At 41.1% G+C, this 20,812-nt stretch overlaps 1 protein-coding gene across 2 annotated transcripts in view; it reads left to right on the forward strand.

Moving 5' to 3' along the window:
• Positions 1 to 20,812, forward strand: part of pik3c2a (phosphatidylinositol-4-phosphate 3-kinase, catalytic subunit type 2 alpha) — a 74,094-nt gene that overhangs the window by 30,584 nt on the left and 22,698 nt on the right. For both annotated transcript variants that reach the window (XM_034084224.1, XM_034084225.2), the window contains exons 5-15: positions 2,874 to 2,994; positions 4,055 to 4,166; positions 4,365 to 4,444; positions 5,261 to 5,324; positions 8,335 to 8,481; positions 8,571 to 8,604; positions 9,657 to 9,897; positions 16,321 to 16,443; positions 16,806 to 16,973; positions 18,224 to 18,341; positions 19,046 to 19,188. In XM_034084224.1, the coding sequence (XP_033940115.1) occupies positions 2,874 to 2,994; positions 4,055 to 4,166; positions 4,365 to 4,444; positions 5,261 to 5,324; positions 8,335 to 8,481; positions 8,571 to 8,604; positions 9,657 to 9,897; positions 16,321 to 16,443; positions 16,806 to 16,973; positions 18,224 to 18,341; positions 19,046 to 19,188 (1,351 nt within the window). The remainder of the gene's footprint in view (positions 1 to 2,873; positions 2,995 to 4,054; positions 4,167 to 4,364; positions 4,445 to 5,260; positions 5,325 to 8,334; positions 8,482 to 8,570; positions 8,605 to 9,656; positions 9,898 to 16,320; positions 16,444 to 16,805; positions 16,974 to 18,223; positions 18,342 to 19,045; positions 19,189 to 20,812) is intronic.

Genomic DNA, 20,812 nt, shown 5'->3' on the forward strand with positions numbered 1-20,812 from the left:
GCGAAAGTCATCCTGAGCACACAAACACTCACAGCCGAAGTAAAAACAATAAGTGTGGCTTGATATCGAGAAAGAAGAAGGTTTGTAACGCTGTGAGAACGGGTCTGCGGAGAGCATTTCTCCGCCATCCCAACTCGTCTATTACCAGCGTCCAGGGAGCGCTATGCAAGTCAATGGGACTCCCTGTTAGTTAGCCAAGGCATCCTGGTGTGTGAGGGGCTCCGCGGGTTGGTCCATTTGGGCCAATCCGCTCATTTGTTGTTGATCTGGGTGTTCACACGTCACAGAACCCAGGAAGCACACAATGGAAAAAGAGAAATCCCCAACGAGGCGTTCTGGGGCAGCACAGACGGGTCTTCTCTGTGTTAGAGTTGTACTCGCTACAGGGTGCACTTTGAGGGTTTGTGACTGCAGACCGTTTACATGCAGAACAATCTTCATAACAACAAGGGGACGGGTGATAACCAGAAATCTGAGGTGCTTCAACTGAACTTGACTATTTTCACTTAATTCTACTTTATACTTTTACTCATGCATTTATTTGATAACTTAAAGCACTAGCTACTTTGCAGATCTACATTATTAAAAAATAAATTATTATTATTATAACAAATATTAAGAAAAACACCTTTATCAACGTTGCTACTGGAGATTGTAGAGAATGAAGATGTACTACATTAAATTACTCCAAAATGGCCACTCGTAATGAATACTTTTACTTTATGTACTTTATTTGTATGTTGATGCAAACACTCCAAGTAAAGATACATGGATAAAGATGCACAATAAAAACATATTTCTCACCACATACCTTGTTATTCGACAATATTTAAGGGTAAAATGACAAAAACAGCTAGAACAGTCTCAAATCAGAAAATCGCATCCATAAAATCAATAAAATATCTACACGTTGCTCAGCCTTGCACTCTAGTATTACTACTTGCTCTGAAGTATAACATCTGGGTGCTTCTTCCACCACTTTATTGTTGAATTCACTGAACATTTTTGGGCGTGTGCCCATATCTAACCCTGCCAACACTATTCCCAACCATGTGTGAAATAGTTAACAGGATGCGACGGAGAAATCTTCCCCTCTTTTGAAGTTGTACCCAAAAAAAATGCGGCGCTGGGAATTCCCTCACCAGCTCACACAGAATTAGGCGTAGCCAGTCTAATGGCTTTGTGACAAAACACTCCAACACACGCATTACCCTGCGGACCACAGCCACACACACACACACACACACACACACACACACACACACACACACACACACACACACACACACACACACACACACACACACACACACACACACACACACACACACACACACACACACACACACACCATGTATACATCACTTCAGGGGACATTACATTGACTTGCATGCATTTCCTGGAGACTTATCCTAACCTTAACCATAACCAACACATGCCTAACCCTAAACCTAATCCTAACCAAGTCTTCACCCTAAAATTAATGATCCCCCTCATGAGGACCTCCATTTTGTCCCCATAAGGGAGGCCAGTCCCCACACGTGACTATGTAAACAGATGTAGGTCCCCACAAGTATAGTAATGCCCGAACACACACACACACACACACACACACACACACACACACACACACACACACACACACACACACACACACACACACACACACACACACACACACACACACACACACACACACACACACACACACACACACACACACACACACACACACACACACACACACACACACACACACACACACACACACACACACACACACACACACACACACACACACACACACACACACAGACAGAGAGAGAGAACCCTAAAGCTACTGATATAAGCTGTAAGACAAGACGCACCATTACTCTGAAGGGTGGTGGTGTGTGTGTTGAGATGGTTCTGTGTGTGATTGTCTGTAACCTGAGTGTGTGTGTGCTGAGTGAGATGGTTCTGTGTGTGATTGTCTGTAACCTGAGTGTGTGTGCTGAGTGAGATGGTTCTGTGTGTATCTGTCTGCTGGGTTTAAACCTCGTCAGAAATGGCTAAACAGCACAATAATCTGACATGTATTTTATCAGTCTTTCCCCGGCCAAACAAATCAGATATCGGAACATACACAAACATCTAGAGCTGCCCCCAACACCCCCGAATAATATCCTTCCACAGCACACACAGCTGTAGTTCCTTTGATTCGAGAACAGGTTTGAAACACGATCTGTTTAAAACCTGGCCGCATGGTTTGCGGTGGGAGAGAAATCCCATGTATTAAAATCAAGCGTTCAGTTCCCTCAGCAGCAAATGGGTATTCATCTTCAACAAGTCCGTCTTATTTTGGTCAATCGTATGATATTGTTGCATGACATGATTGTCTCTGATCCCTCCTATTAAAATGTGTGGATGGGATACGTTGCTGCAAACATTCCTGCGTTTCACCTCGTGAGCCGCCACAAAGCCACTTCATGTTGACACACCTGTCAACGTGTTCCCTCTTGTTTTTAGTTTCCCGTCAGTGAAATCTAACAATAGTTCATACATCTAGAATGAGCAACAACACCAGAATAATAAGATCATTGGAACATATAAACGACTGGATAGAAAACATAAAGAATATGCAATCTTATTCATGACGATCGCTTGGGAGACGAAGTATATTCTTTTAGGTTTAAACATGCATGAGTTCTAGATAAAGGGATTTTAAAAGCATTTGACCTCGTTTTTATAATTCTTCATTCTGTCTTTTCACCAACCCCTGATCCGTCGTTCACTCTTTCCCTCACATCCGTCTCCATCGATTGTCCTCCATCAATATCCCTGAACACCCTCCATCTCCTCCCTCTCCTCCCCCTCCTCCCCCCCCTCCTCAGTGAGTTCTCCCGTGGAGCTGCTGATCAGTCAGACTCTGTGCTGGGTTCATGACGACCTGGACCAGGTGGACTTCTCCAGCTACCTGCTCAAAGTCTGCGGCAGGGAAGAGGTGCTGCAGAAGTGAGTACACAAGAATGCTGAATAAGAAGAAGCTCCATAACATGTTAGGAATTTATTTTTTTCTTCTCCCATGCTGACTCTGCAGTTTTGCTAATTATTCACAGGGTCTTGGAGAGGTTTGTTTTCTTATGCTCTCCACTCGACCCTCCCCCTTTCTCTCGATCACTCTTGGCATCCGCTCAAAACTTGGACAAAAGAGACTGGCGGATGTTTCTATATCTCCCCCCCCCCCCCCCCCTACACCTCCTCCACAGAGGAATGTCTCTTCTCCCTCTAATCTGGGAGACATGGGAATGGTTACTCCCATAGCACGACTTAAAGGCCCAGTGCACTCGCATGTTCAAAGTTACAGAAGTCATCTGTTGATGAATGCCGTGTGCACTCTGTGTTCAAAATACAACCAGGATGCCCATACATACATGTTGCCATTTCTATGTATATATGACTTGATGTTTTTAATTTGAGGTAGCTTTGCAGAAACCTGTGCGTGTGCTTTTAGGTGGTTTTAACCTTTACAAATACAATGCAAGCTGGACATCAAGATTGTTGTGTTTTCCTTGATGCATTCAACCATTACATCTTTGCTTCACCTGTAATCATTTTTTAAACATCAACATCAAAAGCAAAGGGGAAATAATTATAAAAAATAAAGGGATATAAATAAATATGATTTATATAAAGAATTGTCAATTCATGTGCAAAATAAATGAATAAAATAGATTTTTAAAGGATATATAAATAAATATATACAAAAATAACCATGAAAATAAATAAAAATTCTTATCATTTTTTTATATTTTGACATGTCTTTATATTTCTATTCTTATATTCTCCACATTTTTGTTTTTATGACACGGATTGCATACCCTCAGTAACAACAACCAATTACTAAAACAATGTTAAATAGTTTTGTTCTGCAAAATAGAGACTAAACATATATTATTTTACACTTTTTGATCGTCAGGATAATCCAGGCTGGCTTCAGTTGTGAAAGTGTTTATCAGTTGTGTGTTTTCATCATACTCCATGGTGTTCTTAACCTCTGCTCTCTGTGCCCCAGTAAACACAGCCTGGGCAGCCATGAGTACGTCCAGAACTGCAGGAAGTGGGAGAACGAGATCACTCTACAGCTCCTCTCTCACTCCACCATGAGGAGAGACTTGGCTCGCAGCGTACGTCACTCCATCACGCTAACATATGAGCTCTTTAAACATTTTATTGAACGGTCTCATAGTACATGTCGTGTTGAGCCACCAAGATTCACTTGCAACGTGTGTGTGTCCCTGCTGGAGACCTCTGACACACTCGTTGTGATCTCAATGATATCATGTGATGTGCTTCATTAATGAACCTTGATTGATTTTGTTTAGGCTGAAGATGACGTCTCTGTGATAGATTTGGAGAAGCACCTGAGCCAAGTGGAGAGGCCGTTCAAGGAGAATGTCACCAGGTATGAAGGTCCTATGGTTAATGGGAAAATCTATATTTTTTTGTCGATTGGAAATGATTTTCTGAAGAACCATGACACTCAGTTTTCTTTAAGGTTAATCTCAAGTCTTGTCTTCAAAATGTTTACCTAGTTTGAGTTAAAGAGGCCCAAATATACTTTCTGCGGTTTTCCCTTTCCTATAGTACGCTACTACTACCACCGTACTTTTCGGACTATAAAGCGCACCTGCATATAAGCCGCAGCAGCTAAATTGTCCGTCTGTCTTGATCTCGTTCTGTCTCTCGGTTCCACTTTTACTTTGGCGCGCTACCTGTCTCACTCTTTTCCGGCCTCCAGCTTTTCCTGCTGGAGCCCGCCGCTTAAAGGTGGCGGGCGCGGACCGGTCATAGAGCCCATAGAGTTAAAGGTGGTTAATTTTACCTGTAAAATACATAGATCTAGGAGGTTCCCTAGTGGCCGTTAGCTGTACAAAAAAAATGGGGGGAAAAGTTGCGGCTTATAGTCCGAAAAGTACGGTACTTGTTTATGGTTACCTAAAGTATTGGAAATGATTTTCTGAAGAACCATGACACTCAGTTTTCTTTAAGGTTAATCTCAAGTCTTGTCTTCAAAATGTTTGAGTTAAAGAGGCCCAAATATAGTTTCTGCGGTTTTCCCTTTCCTATAGTACGCTACTACTACTTGTTTATGGTTACCTAAAGTACACTTTTTACATTCATTCCTGATCTGACTATCACTGATAATAACTGAAACACGGCTTGTGTCCTCTTGTTTCTCATTCCTCACGTTTCTCTCTTTGTGTGTAACTTCTTGCAGACAAGGCCTGGCTGATTATTTAGAAGGGTATCACAATCAGGTCAACATCTGCCTTCAAAATGAGGTGCGTGTCGTCCCTTTGCAGTTCTGAAAAGTAAAACATGGATATTTTGATGATTTCGTATGATGTGATGAAATTGTGTTGCCTCTCATTGTGCTGTGAATTCTTAGCCTTCCCCCCAAGAGGGTATTTCAATCATTTTAAACTAATGACAAGAGTAGCTTAAATGTGTAGACCATCTATTGACATGTCCTGAATATATTCATGTGTAGAAAGATTTAAAAGTGGATCTTTGTGAAGTCAATGTAACGGAGGAATGAGTCTGAACTTGGTCGTGTGATGTCTACCCCAGACGTACATCTGAGTATACCATTACATACCTTGAAGGCATGCTTTCTAGAAATGCCACATCTGGTTTTCAGCCTGTGTGTGTTACTGTTGAGTAATTGAATGCAGACTGAAGCTAAACTCCACTCCCCACCTCATCACGACTTTAACCTGATGAATGAGTCGAGATTTATCCTGTGTGCCTTGACAGAATAATGTTCAGTAATTGATGCTCTTCTAGCATGCAAACGATGTTGTATTACGACGTGTTTGGACACAAAGTAGCCTGGTTTGAGTTAAAATCAGTGTTTGGATGAGTCTGTGTGATGCATTGTTGGTGTTCTCTCACAGAGGCCTCCTGACGTGTGTCTTGTTTTTAACAATGTGGTTAACTGTTTAGAGACGAGCTGAAAACAAAAGTGTAGGATATACCTCTCACAACAGGCTGTTATGAGCATGTTCAAATCATAGTATTTTTTGCTACTATAACGTCAACAATAGATGGCAAAAATAGTACACAGTTTTACATTACATGTCACTTGTTAGAAGCTTTTATACAAAGCGACTCACATACTCAATACTGTGAGAAATCCCCACAGGAGCAATTTGGGGTGAAGTGTCTCAGGGACACAACGACATGCTGACTGCAGTGGGGTTTGAACCTGTGACCCCCTGATCCGAACACATACGCACTAACCCACTGCGCCACACCCCTCCATCCTTTACTCACATATATACACACATCCTTTACTCAAGTAGAAGTACAGATACTCATGTTTAAAAATACTCTGGTAAAAGTAGAAGTACTGACTAAACTTCTTTACTCAAGTCAAAGTAAAGAGGCTTTGAAGTGTACTTCAGTAAAAAGTACCCATAACTAGCAGCTGTTTTAAAGAGTACCTGACCTCCCTTTATATCAGTAGAACAATAATGTCATTGTTAGCTAATGAATGTTTCCATGCTGAACAACGGCAACATGACAACGTTTCCATTGGTCCCTCTTCTTTAGAGAAGACCAGGAAGTGATGGATACACGGATCGTGTTCAAACCAATAGGCTCTAAAGAATAATGATCACGCAACAAACACACATTCAGACTAAAGGAACCAGCTGTTTGGAAAATGAGAGAAGTAGAAAGTACAGGTATTTGAGTTCAACATGTAAGAAGTAGAAAGTACAGGTATTTGAGTTCAACATGTAAGAAGTAGAAAGTACAGGTATTTGAGTTCAACATGGAAGAAGTAGAAAGTACAGGTATTTGGGTTCAACATGTAAGAAGTAGAAAGTACAGGTATTTGTGTTCAACATGTAAGAAGTAGAAAGTACAGGTATTTGGGTTCAACATGTAAGAAGTAGAAAGTACAGGTATTTGAGTTCAACATGTAAGAAGTAGAAAGTACAGGTGTTTGAGTTCAACATGTAAGAAGTAGAAAGTACAGGTATTTGTGTTCAACATGTAAGAAGTAGAAAGTACAGGTATTTGGGTTCAAAATGTAAGAAGTAGAAAGTACAGGTATTTGGGTTCAACTTGTAAGAAGTAGAAAGTACAGGTATTTGAGTTCAACATGTAAGAAGTAGAAAGTACAGGTATTTGTGTTCAACATGTAAGAAGTAGAAAGTACAGGTATTTGTGTTCAACATGTAAGAAGTAGAAAGTACAGGTATTTGAGTTCAACATGTAAGAAGTAGAAAGTACAGGTATTTGAGTTCAACATGTAAGAAGTAGAAAGTACAGGTATTTGAGTTCAACATGTAAGAAGTAGAAAGTACAGGTATTTGTGTTCAACATGTAAGAAGTAGAAAGTACAGGTATTTGGGTTCAACATGTAAGAAGTAGAAAGTACAGGTATTTGTGTTCAACATGTAAGAAGTAGAAAGTACAGGTATTTGAGTTCAACATGTAGGAAGTAGAAAGTACAGGTATTTGAGTTCAACATGTAAGAAGTAGAAAGTACAGGTATTTGGGTTCAACATGTAAGAAGTAGAAAGTACAGGTATTTGAGTTCAACATGTAAGAAGTAGAAAGTACAGGTATTTGTGTTCAACATGTAAGAAGTAGAAAGTACAGGTATTTGTGTTCAACATGTAAGAAGTAGAAAGTACAGGTATTTGAGTTCAACATGTAAGAAGTAGAAAGTACAGGTATTTGTGTTCAACATGTAAGAAGTAGAAAGTACAGGTATTTGAGTTCAACATGTAAGAAGTAGAAAGTACAGGTATTTGGGTTCAACGTGTAAGAAGTAGAAAGTACAGGTATTTGTGTTCAACATGTAAGAAGTAGAAAGTACAGGTATTTGAGTTCAACATGTAAGAAGTAGAAAGTACAGGTATTTGGGTTCAACATGTAAGAAGTAGAAAGTACAGGTATTTGTGTTCAACATGTAAGAAGTAGAAAGTACAGGTATTTGAGTTCAACATGTAAGAAGTAGAAAGTACAGGTATTTGTGTTCAACATGTAAGAAGTAGAAAGTACAGGTATTTGAGTTCAACATGTAAGAAGTAGAAAGTACAGGTATTTGGGTTCAACATGTGAGAAGTAGAATGTACAGGTATTTGAGTTCAACGTGTAAGAAGTAGAAAGTACAGGTATTTGTGTTCAACATGTAAGAAGTCAAAGTTAAAAGTCGTCAGAAAAATAAGTCGTGGAGTAAAGTACTGATACCAGAAAAATGTACTTAAGTACAGTAACAAAGTATTTGTACTCCTCTACTTCCCACCTCTGACCAACGTGTATCTCTATATTCAGAGCACCCAGTATAAGACAGTGGAGCGGGTGGTGCAGACTCTGAAGAACCTGTGCTGTGCTCTGGACGAGACGGAGACCCAGGCCATCACTGAGGCCGTCAAAAGGCTGAAACACTCCGTCAACTTACCCCAGACACGCTCCCCCAAGGTGGGCTAACACTCTGCTTCACACACTCACACAGAGCCTTGTTTACATGCGAGGAAGTGTTTGTAAGATCAACTTGTTTTGCTTTGCAGATGGGGTCCACATCGTCTGGTCAATCGTCAAATGGTACGTACACACACACACACACACACACACACACACACACACACACACACACACACACACACACACACACACACACACACACACACACACACAGTCACACTCCACTTGTTTAATTTAAATGTGCTTGTTGCAGCTTATCATGTCAATGTGGTGCAAAGATACATTACAGACAGAAATAACTTTTAAATAAAGTCAGTGTCAAGTGTCTAAGGCTATTTAAAGTGGCTTATTCTATTACGCTATGAATCTTTCAAAGCTTCATAGCATCCTTCATAATGCTTGTTTAATTTGTATATATTTGTTTGTGTAATCATTCTGTGTATCCCAGTTTCCGGACAGATTCAGAAAACATCAGGCTACATTCGTTTTATGATACTATTTGCAGAACTTAATATCATTGGTGGCGGCGTAGGATTTTTTGTTTGATCCCAATATTTTCAATAACCAGAGTCTAATTTCCAAAATGTGTCTCATGTTTTATCTGACAAAATATGCTTTGAAGAAACTGCTTTAATTCACATTTGTTAGCATTTAGTCTTTTAAAAGCAACATTTCGACTGGGCTCAAAGAAAATTGTTTCCTCTGTCGCTACACACACAAATGGAGGCACACACTAATGAATAATAAGTTACATTCATAAGAGAAAGTAGATTTAATAAGCAGATTGTCTGAAATCTGGAAAATCCCAGTTCAATTTAAGAATTGAGTGAAGATTTATTTTGGTTTTGCTTTTGTTAGGGTGATGACAATAGAAATGTATACAACAAACCTCAAAAGCACCTTTGAACAAAACCAGTATTCCATATTCCAGTTTTAGTATAGATAAATACTGACGTCCCTCTACTGCATCTGGTGCTATGATAATGTAAAAATACAAATCAAGGTGGTAGTTATAGCTGGAGGCCTGTCTCCTCTTCCTCTGACTCTTCCTCTGCGTTCTTGAGCCATTCGACAAACTTTTTCATCCGCTCACGGAAAGCGCTTTTTCCTTTCGCAGTGTGGGCGTCGTTGAACCACGTATGTATTCTAATGACTGTGTTCTGCTCTCTCAGGTCACAGCAGTCCCGTGGAGGAGGGCATGGCCTCACTGACTCAAGCTGTGTACGATCTGGCCAAACTCTACCTGCGCTCCTTCTGCCCCCCCTGCACCTCCTTCAGCTCCCCCCCGCTGCCCCAGGCTGCGGATGGAGAAGGCGTGGAGGGGATGAGCAGCAAAGAAGCTTCCGGCACCACAGACCACCTTCAGTTCACTCTGTTCGCGCTGCATGGCATCCCGGCCCACTGGGTCAGCAGGTAAACACTGGATCAACCACGCTGCATCATTTGTACATAGCTACAGTGTAGTTATGACAATAGGTCACAGGCTCCTCGGACAGAGCAACAACAATAAAACAGATAGAATAGTGCAAGTAAATACAATAAAATAGAATAGCAATATACATCAAAATAAATACAATAGTGCAATACAACAGTAAAAGTGTCATAACGTACCCTTTGTCTGTTTTAAACATGTGTGTTGGTCAATTAGGTCAAATAAGTACAATTGGACTTATTCAATATTTTCAGTTAGTATATTTTCATAGTGATGAAACCTAGAGATAGTCTCCCAAATAAAAATGTAAGATGACATGAAACAAATTTGATCTGGTTATATACGTATGACTAAAGGTGAAATAATAAAACCGATAGAATAGAGTGCCGCAGTGACGCGTTTTACCACTTCCGGTTCCTTCGATAAAAAGCAATGCAATCTCTCCGTAGCATTTTGGAAAATAGCTGGAAGTAAGGTCTGTGGTTGAGACACATCGAAGAGACGGATCACGTTTTGTTCTACGACATTAAATCCATCAGCAGTGACCCCGCTGGTGATTTCTGAAGAGTTGACGTGTCTGAAAAACGATGGTTGTTACCGAGTGGCTGAATAGGACTACAGAAGTTGTCGAGGCCGTTTTACGTCAAAGCAAGTCCCTGCCTCCTGTAAAGTGTTCAAACAAACGCTTCAACTTATACCATTTTGAATCTGTATGTTTGAATATGGATCTTAAGTCGGCGTGACGTTGAAGCAGCGACCCTGCTGTAGTTCCTTTATAGCATAACGTTAGCATTTTGCTTCTGGCGACTAGATTTATGATTAGAAAATCATAAAAGTAGGGTAGACATGTGGAGATTATCCGGCTGAACAAAACGTGATCCGTCTCTTAAATGTGTCTCAACCACAGACCTTATTTCCAGCTATTTTCCAAAATCCTATGGAGAGATTGCATTGCTTTTTGTCGAAGGAACCGGAAGGAGTTTACTTTCAGGTTTTAGGACGCGTCACTGTGGTTCTCTATAGAGCAAGTAAATAAAATAAAATAGATGTATAGTAGCTATAGTGCATAATAGTCTATATTCAAGTAATTGGAATATATATATCAATATAAGTTGCAAACGGATGAATGTTATGGATGTTCTTTCAAAAGTTCAGGTGTTGAACGTCTAATGGCCTGTGGGAGGAAACTGTCCTGTAAACTCGTTATAGGATGACATCAGGGGGTAGGACCGAATGAAGAATGGAGCTGGATGTATTCTGCAGCAGAGCATTTCATATTCCAACATGATGAACGCTAAATGATGACATTTTAAGTACTCTTTCCTCTGCTGTAGGATCATTAGAGCCCTTAATCACCCACTTGTTCAGTATTATTAGAGCCACCCACACTTTACTCCATTGTAAAGATCGAGTCAGAGATAAGGACAGGAAGCAGAAGAAGGCAGTGCAACATTTTAATCACCCTATTTGCCAAATGTATATATTAGCTTAGTTCCCAAGAACCAACGATATGATAAAATACAAGGCTTTCTTTCTTACAGTCTTACAGTTTTACAATAACACATTTTGTTGAGCAGCAAGTGTTTTTCCACATTACAGCACAGGCTTGCAGACTTTGCTGTCACAGCACAACGTTTTGTTTTCTTCTACTGAACACACGGCTCCGGTGTTGCACCCCACGTCTTATTTTTCCATGCCAGTGTCCAGTTTCACTCCGACTTTATCTCCTGCCTGTGTCTGGGCCACAGAGTCGAGACAAGTGTTCCGTTCCCAGCTCGGTCATGCATCAGTAGCCAGGATCAGTGCCTCTCTGAAAAACCCTCCCGCAGTTGCATCGGTTTGTGAAGTCTAGACATTTATGAGACGCTGTTTTGGGCGTCTTGGTGTAGGAAAAAAGATAGAAGGATCAAAGGTTTTGAAATTGCACAGAATTATTTTGCAAATATATATATATATATATATGTAACTGCATCCTGGTAAAATAAAAATATAATGTCTTTGACATTAGCGCCGCTATGCAGCCACCTGTGCCCTGTACGAAGCCAGTTCAACAGACCCTGGATACGTTTGAGTTATCTTAACTAACCCTAACAAACGAGATCTCGTTAAGCGGTCATACGACGCTGGTTATCAACTCGGTAAATCAAGCCACGTGAAAGGGGCGGGGTTAGCTACATTTGACCAATCACAAACGGGGACAAGTGTACTGACAGCGCAACATCATACTTCATTAATGAAAAGTAAACTAATATTAGACAAATATGAACTTTAAACATCCATGACTTAAACATATAATCCAGGATACAAGCCACATGGTTGCACCTGCAAGGAGAATACAGAACAACTGGTTAAAAAATAAACTACCGAGTGTTTGAAAGCGTACAGCAGTTTTATGATACTGTCCCATCTAAAACACGAGGGGATCTGACTTTATTACATTTGAGTGGAGTGTTTCGTCAACTTAATGTGTTGCTTAAAATAATACGTCTGCATTCAGTATATGTGACAATGTAACTTAAGTGTTGCACGGCCAGATACGGCTCGAGAAGCTGACTCAGATAAGGAAATATTGTGATGGATGATCTGATTGATGATGTGATAGTGTGATATGAATGATAAGTGCGACACGTCGGCGTCTTCTCTGCATACGGCAGTTTAAACTGCATTTCCTTTATCCTGTAATATGACTTGATAGATTTAAACTCCGCACACTGAGCTCTGATTGGTCAGCAGGCGGTGCTTTCACTGAGTTGATCTCTTTTCTATAGACGCCGGAGGCGGGCAGCGTAAGATGAGAAGAGTTATTTAGCCTTCCCAAACCTGAGCCTCACGCGCCGCCTATGCCTTTGGTTATACTTTAGTGAGACACCAACCAAGACAAAGAGATTAAGGTCAGATTTAAAAAGGCCCTTTTCTGCTTTTTGGGGTTTTCCCTTTCCTGTAGTGTGCCATTTAGGTTTGTGTGCATGTAAATGGTCTGCAAAGGCTAAAATCCCAAAGTTCCCTCCCACACTCCCCGTCTGAAACGCCTCCATTCGACTCCTTTCAGTACGTAACACTTGCGCTTCTATTGATTAGATAGAGTTTTATTGTCTCCCTTAGGAGAAATTTGTCTTGGGCATCGAGATAATACACATAAAAAACATTCAGGTCAATCAGTCATAGATACAGAACAGAGATCACATATATCACATGGCAAAGAAACAACAAGAAACATACAGGTACCGAACTTTCCCTATTGCACATACATAATCAAATTGCACTTTCCCTATTGCATTCATACTGTACATAATCAAATATTGCACTTTTCCCTATTGTATTTATACACAAATCAATATTGCACTTTCCCTATTTCACCTATGCATAGTGTCCGTCAAATTGCACATATCCCTATTGTGTCCATATTTACACACAATGCACTTCCCCTATTTATTTATTGGCTAGCGCTCCATCAAATTGTACGTGATAGGCTAAGGGGCGGGACATCTCTAAGCGGTTGACTAATCACAACAGAGCCGGCCAGCTAACCAATCAGAGCAGACTGGGCTCTGGTTTCAGACAGAGGGTGAAAAGAGGTGCTGCAGCACAGGCAGTATGAGAACAATAAAGACCTTTTCGAACATTAGAGCGTGTAAACGTATGCGTATATATGCAAATATCTACATGCAAATGAGCATAATGGGGCCCCTTTATCATGTAGCTCCAGTAACTCTGACTGTAAGATACAGTCCGTTTCCTTCCTTCCTTCCTTAGTAATTTTCTGGTCAGCCAGTGAGGCCTCCATAACGAGAGGAACTGCTTAATAACAGGCCTAGTTACTCCAGCACTGCCTCTTCCAGCTGCTATTTTAAGCCAGCCCTAAACGTTGCTGCAGTGACAGTCATTCCGAAGACAACTCCGAAAAATATGTAGCTCCTCACATCCTGTAGTGACAGAGCGAGTGCAGCGTCTCCCAGCACCGTCTAGGATCAAGGCATAGCTGTGGTGGTGTTACTGTAAACCTTATTGAGTGTTTGGCGTTGTTGTGGCTCGTGTGTCATCCATCTGGAGCCTCAGTAGATGCCCCCGCATTTACGACATATTGAGACACTGACTGAGCTGCCAACACAGATGGCACTGAGCAGGGATCGAGCCTGTAGTAGTGAACAATGTGTGGTTTCTCTTATCGACTCGCATATACATCTCCTATAGAAACACAGAGGGTTATTTATCATGTCTTGATCACATCTGGATATATAAAACCCTTTTGTCTATAAAACAAAATGCGCATGCAATATTCCCTTTAAATGTTATTACTGTAAGGGTTTTGTTTTGTAATGCATGCGAGCATATAGAGGTATGGTAATGAATAGTGGATGGAGCACATCATGGTCCGCCCACACAGGTGTTTTCAATCCAGACTAAAGACTTTTCTTTTTGCCGCTGCTTTTAATTGAACTATTCACATCTTAAACTGCACTTTAACTTTTATCCATGTATTTTTTCTTTTAATGTTCATTTTATGACTGATTTTAAGTGTCTTTCGTTTGTTGTAAAGCACTTTGAATTGCCTTGTGTTGAAAGGTGCTATATAAATAAACTTGCCTTGCGTTATGTTACCTCTTCTCTGAGGCATTGTGGGAATGCACAGAGTCCCACACTGTCCTGTATGTTACACTTCTTTGAAACACCTAGAACTATTTCACATTTCTTTATAAATCATATCATTCAATGAATACATATTAAAGAGAAACGTTGTAGGAGCCATGAAACGTGTTTAGTAATCCTTTATGTTTTAATTAGGGCTGTCAAAAGATTACAATTTTTAATCAGATTAATCACAGTTTAAAAATTAATTAATCATGATTAATCACCATTCGAACTATGTCCAAAATATGTCATTTATTGATGTATATTGTTGTGGGAATGGAAAGATAAATGAAAGAAGGCGGATATATCCATTTAACATACAGTATCTATGTGTATTATAACATGTTTCTGCGTGGAGTACTTCGTGAGCACAGTGTGGTCAGCTGTTTTAGCGCAGTTCTCCAGTGAGGGGGGGAGTCTCCCTCCGCAGCCGGTTGGCGTAGTTTTAGCACAGTTCCGTTGTACAGACCGACGTTAACAGCAGCCCTAGTCTGTGCACACGAGACCGACTCTGTCGTCCGGTGATCTAACCGCCTTCTGGAAAAGCTTCACAAGTACGTCGGTACGCAAATGCGCTTTGTGACACAAGTGACGGTACGCATTTCAGATTACGCACATAACCTGCGTACCAGTTATTTGCACCCCTGTGCTACAGCAAAAGTATTCTCTGTCTGGACTTCCTGCAACAACACCACGCCGTTATCAAAGATGTTCTATTGAGAAGACGATCACTACGTGACAAAACCGTGGCTACTGAAATCAATCTTACTAACTGCTGTCTGTGCAATTTACTCCGCGAGTTGGCAGACTTTATTTGGCTTACTTTAACATCATTTTTCATGGTGGGGCTAAGCCATTTCTTGGTATGGGTGTAGCCTACCCCAGCCATACCCTGGCGCTGCCACTGGTGGCACGTATGGGGCGGGCCATTCTGCACATGCGTTAAATGCGTTAAATATTTTAACGCAATTAATTAAAAAAATGTATTTATTTATATTTATAAAAATATAATTTTGACAGCACTAGTTTTAATATAAGATATTTGTTTGATCACTATTGATTGGTTGGCTTGGGTCACATGGATATGGGTGGCACTCATTATAATCCTGTTGACCTGCGTGAGGTGTGGGTGTGTGGAAGAGAGGGTGACACAGGGACTTTTTTTTGTACTTCAAGATTACAATTGCTTTGATTATAACAATGTATATGTCTGATCACCGAGTTTTTTCATTAAACTACAATACTACGAAACAGAGCTTTTGATTTCAGCAAGTACTTTTTTAGCGTGTCATACAACATCAAACGGGGCCGGCCTCAGCCTCTCAGCGACTTTGTTTGTTTCCTGCTGTCGCTACAAATGTTGCCACCTTTTATGTTGATGTCAAATAAGTTTTGTAATTCCATCAATTCCTGTAGGTTTCTGTTTTACGTCCCAAATTGACGGGTCTAGTCTAGTTGGGGAACATAAACAAGATGATGCTCTCTTCCTCACTTATCTATGAGTTGCTCATAAGCAAGGCCGTGAGCCCTTCAACAGTAGTCATGTGACCCAGGACTCAAAGTGCATAGGAGTTAACCCACACTAAATGAAATTGTACATATCTACACACACATGCACCAATATGGCACTTCTTCAGCAAGTGTCCATGTCTTTCACAGTCCCTGGTAATGACCGTTTCCTGGCAACTATTTCACTCTTTTTTTCACTTCTACAGTGAATGATATGCATGTGAGCACAGTGGCTAATATTATTGTCATGTGTTGTTTTGTTGCAGTTATGAGAAGTACTTCCTGATGTGTTCCCTCACACACAACGGCAAGAACCTGTTCAAACCGGTCCAATCCAAGAGAGTGGGCACATACAAAAACTTCTTCTACCACATCAAGTGGGACGAACTGTGAGTGATTTCTGTTCCTTTCCTTGCCTCTCTTCTTTCCTTTCCTCTCCTCGTCCATCCTTACCCTTGCTATCCTTTCCTGTTTTCTCAACCTGTTTGCTCTCTTATTTCCTCGTCTCTCCTATTTTCTGATATTTCCTTTCTTCTCTCCTTCAAATTGTTCCTCTTTTCTCTTTCTTTTTTTCTTAACTTTCCTTTCCTCTCATTTCTTATTTCTGTTCCACTTCTCTCCTCCTTTTTCTTCTTTTCTCTTGTCTCCTTGTCTCCTTGTTTGATAAATAAGTATATACATTTCCTCTCCTATTTCCCAGAACTACAACATGCTATTTGCTCTTTTCTTTCCTTCGTCTTGTCTCTCCCAGGATCAACTTCCCTATAGCAGTGGCGGTCCTCCCTCTGGAGTCCACTCTGAGCCTGACTCTGTTCGGGGTTTTGAACCAGAACGCCAGCGGCTCCCCGGACTCCAACAAACAGAGGAAAGCTCCGGAGCTGCTGGGAAAAGTCTCCATGCCGCTGTTTGACTTCAGACGGTGAGGAGAGAGGAGCAGCCGGTCATGTTTCTGCATATCATTTGAGTGGATGTCCCCTTAAAACTCATCTGTTCAACATCGCCTTCCAACAATAACTCACTCTCCCGCCCACTTACACTTCCATTTATGCCCCCTGTTTTATGTTTATGTTTTATGTCTTGTCCTTGTATGTTTCTTTGTAAAGTACGGAGCCCTCTAGGGGACATGGAGAAGAGAAAAAAAATGATTTGAAAAAAAGAAAATGTTTTGCGATAACAATGTACTTCCTGGTCAGTTCGGTTGCTACGGCAACACAGAAACCACAACAATGGAGCGGTTCATCGATTTTACTTTGAGCTTGGCCTTAAATATAAAGATATAACATCAGTGCTTGGCAATAGGCACGGGTTTCACATAAGTGAAAGACACCTCAAGAGAACACTCGGAGCGAGGGGACATGCACGTTCCTCTGAGCTGAGTTATTGACAGATTCGAATTTCGCGGATCAATAACTCATGAACATAACGTTGTAAAAATACAAACAACATGACTTTACAATCATAGCAAGGTAGACAACGAGCTACAGTCGTTTTTATCAGAACAGTTCGATACGCGCCGTCATCCGAGCTAAGCATCAATAATTGGTCACAATCTGCAGCTGGAGGAGAGAGGAGGAGTAGTGCTTAGGGACCGTCTACAAACTGCAACGGGGTTTTGCAAAACCCTTCTTTTTTTCAAATGTTTTTTTTTCTTCTCCATGTCCCCTAGGGGGCTCCGTAGTAAAGCGACCTTGAGGTTAAGAAAGGCGCTATATAAATTATTATTATTATTGAACATGAATTATCACTGAGTTGTGAAAGATGTATTTGTAAAACGGGTAATGCCTGTGCAAATTCCAAAAAGGACAAATATACATAAAAATTCATGAAATAAGTACAAAATACATTTAAAACATACATTTACCTGTTCCTATGTCTTCTTTGTACGTCAGTAGTGGAGATTATAATTTTTTTAGACAACTCCTCCTCGAGTGCCCTCTCTATCGATCGCTGCTTGGGCTGTGAATAAACATTTATCCTACTTCTATCTCAACAGCTCTTTTATTACACCAAAAGTTGCCCTTTTTTTTACTGTGATGGACCTCCAGCAAGACGGCAATCATGCCCTTTCCCTTCCTTGCCACAGTGTAGCGCTGCCGTTTAGAAACGATTGCTTATTCTGGTTGTTTGTTTTTGTTGTTTTTTCTGACTATTGCTGACTGTGTGTTTCAGGGTGCTGGCCCGGGGCAGTCAGCTGTTGTGTGTGTGGTCGTCTCCTGAGGGAGCGTCTGCTGCCGGAGGCTCTGCAGGAAGCCGCAGGAAGACGCCCGCCGAGAGGATAGTGCTACAGGTTAGTGCTGCGCGACGAGCATTAGTAGATGGTAGATAGATAGATGGCAAGGCAAGTTTATTTATATGCACCTTTCAACACAAGGCAATGAAAAGTGCTTTACACAAATGAAAGACATGAAGAAAATGGCATTTAAAAGAGTCATTAAAAAGCAAAGATGATCACAGACAGTTTATGTAGTAACCTGTGTATCCTTGTGACTATTATTATTTTTGTTGTTTTGTTTGCCATGTAAAGCGTCCTTGGGTCTCTTGAAAGGCGCTATAACAAATTAAAATTATTATTAGTAGACGGTAGTAGTAGTAGTAGTAGTAGACAGTAGTTGTAGACAGTAGTTGTAGTTGTAGACAGTAGTAGTAGTTGTAGACTGTAGTAGTTGTAGACTGTAGTTGTAGTCGTCGTAGACAGTAGTAGTAGTAGTTGTAGACAGTAGTTGTAGTAGTAGTAGTAGTAGTAGACGACGGTAGTAGTAGACAGTAGTAGTAGTAGTAGACGGTAGTAGACGGTAGTAGTGAACAGTAGTAGTAGTAGTAGTTGTAGACAGTAGTAGTAGTTGTAGTAGACGGTAGTAGTCCTAGACTGTAGTAGTAGTAGACAGTAGTTGTAGACAGTAGTAGTAGTCGTAGTTGTAGTAGTTGTACAGTAGTAGTAGAGTCTTCAGAAGAGTGAACTGATCCCCGATCTGGACATTGTGTTGCCATCAGGTGGACTTCCCCAACCCACCATTGGATGTTTTATACGTGGGACCAAAGGAAGAGCCTAGACCGGAGCCCCCCTCTCTGGAGGAGCTGGACCCCGATCTGAGACGCAAACTGGAGAAAATCTGCAGCCGAGCTTCAAACTTTGGGTAGGACAATCTCCCCAATGCTTTCACAACTATAAATGGGTTTTCATCCAAGAGTATTATCACTAACATTTCAAACTATTACTGTGGCAGCCTTATTCAACAGTGTTCTGAGTTTGCAGGTAAAGGTGATGTCGAGGAAGGATTTCTAATAAAACTTGTGGATATAATAATGCCGCTAGACAGGTGGTCTTAATGTTGCTCAGCTGGATGTGCAAAACAGATTTGCTTCTTGTACAAACACGAGATGCTTTAAGAGACTTCTGGAGAGTCTAATACTCTCTCAAATAGTGATCTACATGAGCCAAAACAACAAAATACATTTAAATTCTTTCTTCAACTTAACCACCACCTAGTTTGAGTGTCAGTGTCATTTAATCAGAACGTGTGTGTAGTTTAATGTTAAGTCAACTGTATCTGCTTCTAATTGGGAGGCGTGTGGTGCAGTGGTTGGTGTGTTCGGATCAGGGGGTCACAGGTTCAAACCCCACTGCAGTCGGCATGTCGTTGTGTCCCTGGGCAAGACACTTCATCCCACATTTCTCCTGTGGGGATTGTCCACAGTATTGAGTATGTAAGTCGCTTTGGATTGTAATGTAATTGATCATCGTAGTCCATTGACTGCTTCCTGGGCTTGATGTAGACTTTAAGTAGCGATTCGTAAGACTCCCAATCGTGCACAGACACAGTGTTTCTGGAGAGATTTATCCCCTTCAGCAGACAGCTTTTTGGCCGCCTCTCAGACCACCCGAAATCCGTTGGACTTAATAGATTTAGGGAGATTTTTAAAAGATGCCACTGACTTGCCAGCCGGGCTCCGCATAAAGGCCTGCATGTTGTCTGCTGCGGCGTGGCGGTTCTCCCCCAGCTGCTCCCGTGCCTGCTGCCAGCCAAATCTCCTCCACGCTGCCAACATCCATGAGCCTCAAACGGCACTTTAGCACAGAGCGTTCTCTCACTGGCCTTCACCGCCTGCTGCCTGTCCGGCCCATTCATCCCTCCAGCCTCCAGGCACAAGACCCCCTGAGCTGCAGTTTCACTGGTCTGTCGCGTGGGGGAGATCTCTGAAGGACAAATATGAGTTTTTATTCATATGGAGATGTCAGGGTCAAAGAACAGACCACAAACTCAGAGAGGCAAACGCTATCTGACGGAGATATTTAACTTCCCCGAAGGACAAATATTAGTTTTTTTATTATGACTCTTGCCTAAAACTCCTAATCCACTATCGCCTCGCCCTTATTCCACCTAGCTTAGCACTTTTTACTTTTGTTGTTATTTGTCTTCTTTACTTGCTTGTAAAGCGCTTTGAGCACATATATAAATCAAATGTATCATTATTAGTTTTTATTCATATGGAGATGTCGGGGTAGAAAAACAGACCACAAACTCAGAGAGGTCTAACTTTATTTCGCTTAAAGTACTGCTTTAAAAACAGGACCAGAATCAGGTTTATTGCCAAACAGGTTTATTGCCAAACAGGTGTGTGCTAGTGGATCCCCGGAGCTGTAGATTAACATTAATATGCTTATTGTAGTTGTAAGTGCAATGCCTTGCGGCCTGTAGCACCATCCTTGATGGAGCATATGAATTGAAGTGCTCTTACTCTGTCTGTTTTAAACATGTG

This window comes from Pseudochaenichthys georgianus, chromosome 6 (assembly GCF_902827115.2).
Source record: "Pseudochaenichthys georgianus chromosome 6, fPseGeo1.2, whole genome shotgun sequence".
Lineage (NCBI taxonomy): Eukaryota > Metazoa > Chordata > Actinopteri > Perciformes > Channichthyidae > Pseudochaenichthys > Pseudochaenichthys georgianus.